Source organism: Micromesistius poutassou, assembly GCF_964030765.1.
Source record: "Micromesistius poutassou genome assembly, chromosome: 14".
Lineage (NCBI taxonomy): Eukaryota > Metazoa > Chordata > Actinopteri > Gadiformes > Gadidae > Micromesistius > Micromesistius poutassou.
Genome location: NC_140284.1, coordinates 2,563,626 through 2,573,625, shown reverse-complemented (window position 1 = coordinate 2,573,625; position 10,000 = coordinate 2,563,626). Strand labels below are relative to the sequence as shown.

Here is a 10,000-nt window from a genome sequence, read left to right as displayed (position 1 = left end):
TATGTATATGCATGTGTGTGTGTGTGTGTGTGTGTGTGTGTGTGTGTGTGTGTGTGTGTGTGTGTGTGTGTGTGTGTGTGCGGGCGCATGCAGGCATGTGGTGTGCTTGGGGTTTATGTTTTTTTTCTCCTCCTGTTTGAAGTGATCAAGGTGAACAGTGCTCGGTGACAGCACCTTAATGAGTCAGACTTTACACACTGCGCCCCCCCCCCCCACCCCCCCCCACCCCCCCACCCCCACCCTGGTTCCTCCCTCTTTTTTTTCTCTCTTTGTGGATTCATTTTCTCAAGCTGCACTTATTTCTTTGTTAGATTAGAGTACAGTGATTGTTTGGTAAGATCACATTATAACTGACTTGAGTATAAGTATCAACTCTTAGCAGCACGTCTTGAGAAAGCCTTTCTCTAATACATATATATTAATATAATATAATAATAAATATAAATATAAATAATATTAATTATTTATTTTTTTCCTTTATTTAACCAGGTGAAGTCCCATTGAGATATTGAAATCTCTTTTACAAGGGAGCCCTGGATGCTAGACGCAGAAACAAGCCTAAGTCCACACGTACTGTATATGAACATTCATTTTGTTCAGTGAACACACAGAACAGTGATGTAATGATGAGGTTACTCTAGGTTGACTTGTAACCATCTCATTAAACCTAACACAACCAGCCGGTCAACTTGGCCATGTGTAAATCAAGGTCATGATGATACTCTTTTGTGATATGAACACACAGAAAGAGTTGGCAACGATCTCCACCATGGAAAGAGTTCTTCAAAAGCTTTGTTTCAGTGAGCTGAAGGGCCATTTTGTGTGAAGCAAGACTTGGCTGTCTTAAGTCTCCAACAGTTACTACATCATCATCATCATCATCATCATCATCATCATCATCATTGTTCTCCCAACACATCAACTAATGCTCATCCTAAAACCTGCACAACTAAAGGCCATGCTTCTCAACAGGCCCGACAGAGAGACCAGAGTGCATTGGTAACAGTAGGAGAGAGGTGTGCGGGCACGTGCTGCCTGCTCCATTTGAACATACACCTGCACCAGCTCAATTAAATGCAGCGTTACAGAAACATGGGTGAGATACGTGTGGTATTTGGAAGTGTCAAGAAGACTGCATAGTTTTTGAAGACAGTACTTGACAGGACTCGGTGCGAGGTCGTTTAGATGTTAGGCCGTTTGACTCAGATCCATAACGTTCTTGATTCAAAGCCCAATTTCCCCACTCTTCCTGCAGGCATCCTTGAGCAAGATGCCCTCACCCCTAAGTGCTCACATCTCATCATTCAGATTCCTTTCCTAATAGTACAGACTGCCAGTATTCAATGTTTCAGGAGGCACTTATTAAGAGCGTATCTTAATGTGGCTTGAGGATTTCTGTATATATATATAATATATATATTTATATTTTTATATTTATATATATTTATACATATATATACAATTTATAAATATATATATATATATATTTGGATGACATAACATTTGTGTTTGTGATAAAAAGGGGTCTGTATGTGTATCTTATGCACATAAATATTGCCATGATAATATAGTTTTGTGTATGTTTTGAGTAAATTCCTGACATTATTCAATTTTTGAGATTGCAGGTTCTGCAAGAGGAGATCACAGGGGGTCACGCATTCTGTTTGAAGAAGCGACATGAGCGGGCAGAGTATGGAAGTACAAGGACGCTTGTTCACTTCAAACTCTCCAAGGTCCTCCCAGGTCACCGCCCGGTGTCTGACGGGCTGAACCCGGGACCTCACCGTCTCCAAGCCTTGTTCACCGCAAAAGATTGTCTCTCCGAAATGAGGGGCGTCGCTTTGATGCCCGCTGAGACGCTTGGGACTCAAACGAGCGACCATGAGGTCAGAGGGGTCATGGAGTTGTTTCTTGTTAAAAAGGCTAGGCTGCAGCCTTTAGGTTGTAAACCCAGCAAATATGAAGCTCCACAGTAAGACCATATGGACCACAGGCTGTAACAGTAGCTATATTAAAGTGGAACTAGGGAGTGAAGGTTAATGAACCTATGTGTGTCCGATTTTTACTACAGTTGACAACAGTGAAGTAATGTTTCTTTAAATGATTACCTCTTTCGCCGTTAGGGAGCAGCCATCATTGATTAATACACAGCCAACTTGGTCTTGTTATCCACCTTGGGGCCATACACTACCCTCGCTTCTTTCTTTGACCGTTAACATTCCATTTAGTTTTGAAAGTTTTGATTTTCTCCCTGATTATTCCATGTCTCTGAACTTGATATGCATGGCTGTGTGCATAACTATGACGGTTCACGTAATGCTGAGGACGATTGGACAGGGTTTATTTTTCTTTTGCGCATCAATGCTCTGAACACTGCCTTGAACCTTCAAATCACTGTGCTTGAGCTATCATCATGACATGTATTTGTAAGGTATTGAAAAACAATTCTTCTGCAAAACCGCCCTCCTCAGCATGCATTGTGCCTCATGAGTTATGGCTTCCTGCAACACGCGGTAAAATAAACTTTACTGTACGTTCTTAGAAGTCTTTGTTTCAACCGTCTTTGGCTTCATTGTCTTGTCTTGTGCATCAGTCCTTCAACATAAGACACAGCCTGCCCACTAATGGCTTTTCTCACATAAAAATTCATCACTGCAGGTGAGAGATTCTTGGCAAAAACAGCAAATCATTAATCATTCTCATTGACTTAGTACAGAACTCTATCGACCTCATTATGTTGGAATGGAAATCGCTTTGAGGGTTTAACTGCATACTGTCTGTTCATTGAGTCAATGGCAATACCCAACATTTCACCCACAGGCTTCTACCTGGTTCTGTTTCATTTACAGTTTGCATTCCTGAGTCCTCATAGCTCTCTTCATAGCCCTGATAACTCAGGTATAGGTGAACTAACTTTAAGATGGGGACCGTTCTCAAGCAGAGGGTCTGTGAAGCCATTTGAGACATTTGTAACTTGTGATTAGAGCACAAACGAAAGACATATTTTGGTCAGTTGGTGAATGTTCAAAAAAAATTTTTAAAGCAACGTTTTAAACACTTTGATCAGCAGAGAAACGTAAAGAGTCCAGTATGAACGCTAACGCAACCAAATTAAAATTCTACAAAGTGTCAACTTCCCTCCTGAAGCGAGTCTACCAAAGTGTAGGTGTGAGAGGGCCCTGGGCCTCTAGGCCGGGAGCCGCCTCGCGGGGGCCGCGTCCGGCACATCCCTCCTCCCTCCACATTCAGTGTTTTGTCTGCATAATCAAGGAAACCAGAAGTAAACTGATGGAGAGATACAGGCCCAAATTACACAGGAGGAAGCAAAGAACAATGAGCAATCTGGGGCTGCTCCTTGTCTGTGCGGCGCTATGGTTGCTGGGAGCTATCACGGCTTATCTCTGTCATTTACATCTCTGTGTCCTCACCCCGAGGGAGGGGGAGGGCTGTGGGGAAACTGGTTGGCTCAAAGTGTTAGCCTCGGAATTGCCGACTCTGATATCAGATATCTACTCCAGAAGATGACTGAGCAAGGCCCGGAATATCACTAAGGCTCCCCAGCCACCCCAGCCACAGACTGGTGCTCTCCACTCGGCCGGCGAACAGTACCGGAGCGTCCAGTCCTACATTAACACACTCCCAAACAGCTTCTACCTAAAAGCAATAAGCTTATATTTATTTATTGCACTATTTGCACTATTCATATTTTGTTCTTAAGTTATTTTAATATCGCTCTCCGTCGCTTTTCTGTTCCCTTTCTTTTTTGTTGTTGAGCGGACCTCGCAAACCGAGCATTTTTCTGCAGGGTATACATCTGACTGCTGTCCACATGATAAATAAACTTGATTTGATGTGTCTCCCCGTGCTGCTGTCACTGCGCCTTGCCACCACAGTGATCCCCGCCGCTGCAGGGTGGTGTAACACAGAAAGCAGTGGCCGGATTCCTATTAAGTCTACCGTATCGGTCCCACTTTGTGATTGCATAAAATATGCTTTGTTTGTATGTCTTGTGCAATGACGTTTTTTCCATGGAATTAAGAAGAACAAACAAATACTTATACGATCATTTCCGTAGAAATCAAGGAAAAAAAGTTTCATATCTCTGTCCTATCGCCCTGCCCTATTGCTCATTATTAAGCCAACTCCTGATCAACAAATCAAGTCACATTCCATGGTCCTTTGTGAGTGTAGACCTCGTTAGTCATTATACTGTACTGGCCTGGCCTGGCTCGGCACACAGCCCAGTACGGCTGGGATTCTCATGTCCAATACAACAGGGATTCAACTGATGAAGCACTTGTCTTGAGTTGATGAACAACACACAGCCTTATTGTAGGCTATTTTGTTTTAAATGATGGCCTCCTGATGAATTAAACTCCTGATAGTATTAATTTAAAAGACATTATATATTGGCCCGACTCCGGAGACGGTCCAATGGGCGCGACCTGGCACAGTGCGACTTGTTTAAACGGGGAACGAAAAAACGCAATTCAGAGCAGCATGGTTTGACTCGGTGCGGCCAAAAGTGCCAATGGACTACGGCCAGTGGGTTATTTCTTTCATTGACACAAACAGGGAAACCCGGTGGGAGGGAAAATGGATATTTCTGACATTTGTCGAGGGAACCCATAGGCCCAGAGAAGTTCACTTCCAGGCTTTGGGACTCTGGAGTGATTGGCTCTATTGTGGATCTCGCCAACAAAATCAAAGTGTGTTATTCGTTGTGGGACGTGATCACTGGCCCTCAGGCCCAAAGTACACCCACTCTACAGCTGTTTATCTTCTGTTTTCAGAGCCGTATACAGTGGAAGCTATTGTAAAATTGACAATAGCTCTCTTCACCATCCATCCAGCCAATCATCTGAGTTCCTAACACGCGTATTGCTGGTCAATGTGCAGTATATTACAATCAAGTGATAACATACAACTTTCTCTAATTAAATGTTTTTTGTTAGTTTGTTACTTCATTTGGTAAACAACAGCAGTCGACATAAAACGGAGAAGACATATAATTTGGCCATTTAAATTTGTCTTAGAACGATCTGGTAAACCTCATGAAATCCTGTGGATGTGTTTTTTACTACACGAGGGAATGAGTAAAATCCCAATGTGGCCGGGAAACTTGTTCAGCACAGAAAATAATAAAGGGAGAGTGGAACAAACATTTACAAAAAGGCACAGGCAGGCATGTAGAGACATACACGCAGAGTCGCAGCACACACACACACACACACACACACACACACACGCATAGTCGCGCACACACACACACACACACACAGAATCAAGTGATTGATGTCTGTGCTCGCTCGCAAGAAATGCGGGAGCGACAAAATCCTAAGGCCATGAACTGTACCTAATAAAACGTCCGTTACGGATAGTGTGCCTACTGTATAATTACAGCCCAGCCCTAGACTAAACAACCCACCCCTCCCCAAACAACAACAAACTACCTTTGGCAGTCTTCTCCCATTCCTGCCCCCCCACCCCCCCCCCCCACCCCCACTCCCCTACACACTCTTCTTACCTGCCTCCCAACTCTGTTATTGTGCAGCCTCATGCGAGCGTGGATGTCCTTGTAGGTCTCGCGGGCGTCCAGGAAGTCCTGCGAGAACTTCTCCCCGAACTCCACGTCGGGGCTGCAGCCGCCCCACTCCCAGGAGTCCTGGGGCCCCGGCAGCTCGGCGGGGAAGTGCTCCATGACCCCGTGCACCATGCCCTTGCCGCGGTGGATGGCCTCCATCTGCAGGTGGTGCAGCTTGATGCGGAAGGCCTCCTCGTCGCCGCGCCGCTTGTCGTCACAGCCGCACGCCTTCAGCTTGCCCATGGAGCAGGCGTTGGCCACGGCGTGCACCACGCCCGCCGCCGCGATGGCGTAGGCAAAGGCGCTCTCACGGAAGCCTGAGGTGGGGGGGGGGAAGAGGGCGTGAAGGGTTACGGGTGAGAGATGACTGGGTAGAAGAGGGATCATCTAGAGAGGGGCAGGATAGTCCAGGATTGTTCGGGCTCGCAATAGAAATGGTCTTTGGTTCAAACACAGTCAGTAAAGTTTGACCACAATCTGCATCCACAGTGTCAATTTGACGGGATGTCCGCAGGTTGATGAATGCTGATGGACATGACATTATCTTGAAGTGAGTGGTTGTTTTTTTAGTGGAAAACCCTAAAAGATATGGTGGGGTATGATAAACATAGCTGCAAAACAAAGCACACGTATACACCCGCAGTGATAGGTCATGTCATTTGTGGGACCACATCTATATATAATCCATCTCTGTGATGCAGCCTACTATAACTCCAAAACAAACTGTGGTACCTTCAAGGAGACTACAGTTGTGGTGGTTCTTCCTGTATTTATCCTATATTAACGGCAGAAGTAGCATAAACAACCCCCTCTTCCCTTATAAAAGTTTCCAAAGTTAGCTAACTTGGTTCCCAAACTCTAAATCTTGAGGAAAAACTTGACTCACTTATTTCTTTAAAGTCTTTTTGCTTAATTGGCTTTTAAAAGCTGGTTCACATGCAGTGTTTCCTACACGTAAAATTATGTTATACAACAGGTTAGTGAAGTCAGGACCGTACACACAGGGCCAGAGTGTGGACGCAGCGAGGAACTTCCAGGACAAAAGTGAAATGAGCAGTTGCCAAACATTTCCATGCTGCATCTCTGAGGAGCATCTGAAAGTGAGCAGACCTCTCCCATCAGAGAACTGTGTGACATCATGCTCATAAAGAGGCCATGGTCTCCAACCGCCTTCACCACCATGCATAGAGAACAACCAAACCAAAAGAGTGTTAGCTGTATGTACTATGTACTGTATATACATAAATGTCTACACAATAAGACGCACTACAATTAGAAGTTAGCTACAACATTCTCCTTTTTGGCAGTGCTGCTAAAGATTTGATTTGACTTTATTTGATTTCTAAATATTTGCGGTTACGGTAACAGTACAGTAGCAGAGGTAAGGAATGGATAATGTCAGAGGCAGTCTTCAGCTCTATCATGAAGATTTTTGCTGGTCCAAAGCGCTAAGCTAGTCGGGTAGCTGCGCTGGCCTGGGCAGGCTGGGCTGTGTTTGTGGTTAGCAAACATCAAAGCATGGCTGACTCATCGTGTATTTGGAAACCTATTTGTAATGAAATACCCACAGAAGCGTGGCTCTTCTCTACATCTCCTCTACTGTATAATATGTCCCTGTACGTGATGAAGATTTAATGGCAATGTGCATCTAGTGGGCTGACATTTGGTTTACTTTGATGTTTGATGGTTAGGTTATTGTTATGTTTGTGTTTCACCCCAACAATATGGTTCAGGTTAGGAATACAGAAGCATACGTAAGATGACAATGTTCAAGTAAATACTATGCTACTATGCTATGCTATCCTTTCATCTTCACTTGATAATCACATCCCACTCCTTTTTCAATTATTAAAACACCTATTTTTTTCCCGTATTACGACTTCTGTAATTGTGACACGCGGCTGCCGACATGAACACGCACACAGACACACCCATGGACACAGGAATACACACGCAAACATCCACACGCACAGGTGCACGTGCTAGGAAGAAGCCATATGTACATGGGAACGATAAGACATTTCCCTCGCCGTGTGTTTCTAATTGGACCTCAGTTCAGTGGGTTGCAGCAGGCGCCCTTCAGCTCCTTTAGGAACAGACACGCTGGCAATCGCTTACTGATGGAGAAAATAGGGAAGATTATAATGGAAACTTGTAAAGAACACATAAGAAGAAACCACTCAGGCTTTATTGCTCACCGCTCGCGGGGGGAAGTGATTCAGGCGGATAAAACGGTTTAAATGCTATTTCTCTTTTTCTGCTCCATTGTTCTCTTTTCCTCCGTTACCCAGAATGACTTTCGCTGCCCCCCTCTTAACTTCAGGAGGCAACATTCTGTACATTTATACATATTAATATAAATCAAATCTATTACTGCAATATGTATGACTTTAAAGTTAATGGTGAAAGCTATACAGACATTTGGCAGTATGCTAAAATAGCATGCCACACGGCCGATCAAATTTGACCGTCTCGTTGTGACAACTGCTGCGGGATTAGAGAGCTGGTGATTTGGCTCGGAGACCCGGCAGCGCTAACTTTAGCTTAACCGGTGATGCATACTAGAACGCTGTATGGCTGTTTTTAGGGCTGGATTTCGATCCTGTACCCTCCGCTTACAGTGAATACTCAAAGTCCCAAACTTAATCAAATAAACCTTTCGGGAAGTTGTAGCCAATACTTGGATGAACATTTCGGTATGCAGCTATAACGGCTAGCAAGCTTTATGGTCAACGAAAAAGCTATACCCCATGAATTGTTTCACGACTGAATGGGGCTATTGAAACCTGGATGGAAGGCCCTATCGGGGCTCCCCACTGCCAGAGCAGACCGAACAGCCCGGGTGAACGCTGACTACCAGGTCCGCTTCCTCCTCCAACAGGCCACTTCCTCAGCAGCTGCACACACTACTCCCCAAGATCACGGCTACTCCCCAAGTCCACATAGCCCGAGTGCATTCTGAATGGACCAGGCTGCTGGCTGCATATGTGTATCCTCCATCTACATGACGCCTTCCTCGCCATAGGAAGCTTGCAAAAAATTAATGTGCGCTGAATCAGAATCAAAATCAGAATCAGAATCTTATTTATTGCCAAGTATGTTTACACATGCAAGGAATTCTTTTTGGTGTGGTGGTGCAAAAACAAACAACAAACAAACATAGTGCAAAAGATTGATTCTAAGACAAAAAACTGATTCTAAGACAGAACTGTAGAGTTGTTCAATCAAAAGTCAATTGACTTAAATAAGGATACATATTTATTACACAAATGTGTGTGTGAGATGTGTGTCTATAGGATATTGATGTGTGTGTGTGTGTGTGTGTGTTTATGTTTATGTTTGTGTGCCTGTGCATGTGTGTGCATGTGCATGTATGTGTGATATGTGTGTCTATAGGTTGATATACTTACGTGGGGGTTTGGTGTGCGTACTGGTGTGCGTACTGGTGTGCGTGTGTCAGTGTCTGTTCCTACCCCCCCGGAGGGGGTAGGAACGGCACTTATGCTCAGCCCTGAGCCTCATGCGAGGAGGGACTGTTTTAGCTCCAGCGTCACTCGGCAGTAGGCCGCGGGACACGGACCAGCCGGAAGGCCGGGAACAAATCAATCTTACAAATAATTTACCGGTCAAGGCACGCCCGGCTGAACTGATGGCAGAGGAAGTGGCAAAAAGAATGAAAGATTCAAAGGAAACTGTCACTTTGTGTTACAGAAACCCACTAAACAGGTTTCTGCTTTTGCCGCCGAGAGTTGGGAAAGTGCTGAGAGCAAATTCACAAGCACTTGCACCGGCAAGAAGAGTAGATGCATTAGGAGAAGCCCTGGCGAGGGACAGAGAGCTCAGGCAGATCAAGGAGGAGAAGAGGAAGGAAGAGCTTGAGAAAGCGAGAGAGAGAGTGAGTGAGGGAGAGAGAGTGAGTGAGAGAGGCAGAGAGAGAGAGGGAGATAGATCTCTGGCCTGACTGACTTTAGCCTACTTTTTAATGCAGGCTAAACGGGATTGAACATAAAAGTTCTGCATCAACATGGAGATAAGTGCCCCGAGCCACAGAAGACCCACCTGTAGTAAAATGAGATACCCAAACAAAGACACCCAGAGGTGGAAGGTACCTGCCACGCTTGGAGCTGTTCATAGAATAGCAAAGGGCGGTCTGAGAGAATGTCCAATGATTCCTGTCACAACGGAATGCCCTTCAGAACTCCGTCCCAGGCCAGCCACCCAATGAGAGCTGAAGACACTGCCGGTGTTAAGGGTTTATAGGGCTTAACCTGTCTAAATTGAGTCAAGATTTAAAGTTGAATAACCTGGTAATATCTATGCTTTAAACCAAATTTCTAAAGAAAACCCTGCTCAATTAAAAAGTAGTAAAAAGCTTAACACCACTTTCATACACTCACCGCAGGACCATGGCGTATT

The 10,000-nt window shown here is 44.8% G+C and overlaps 1 protein-coding gene across 1 annotated transcript in view; it reads right to left on the bottom strand.

Moving 5' to 3' along the window:
* Positions 1–10,000, bottom strand: part of wnt10a (wingless-type MMTV integration site family, member 10a) — a gene marked incomplete at both ends in the record, with an annotated part of 14,979 nt that overhangs the window by 715 nt on the left and 4,264 nt on the right. The window contains one exon of the mRNA XM_084478872.1: positions 5,528–5,901. Coding sequence (XP_084334998.1) covers positions 5,528–5,901 — 374 coding nt within the window. The remainder of the gene's footprint in view (positions 1–5,527; positions 5,902–10,000) is intronic.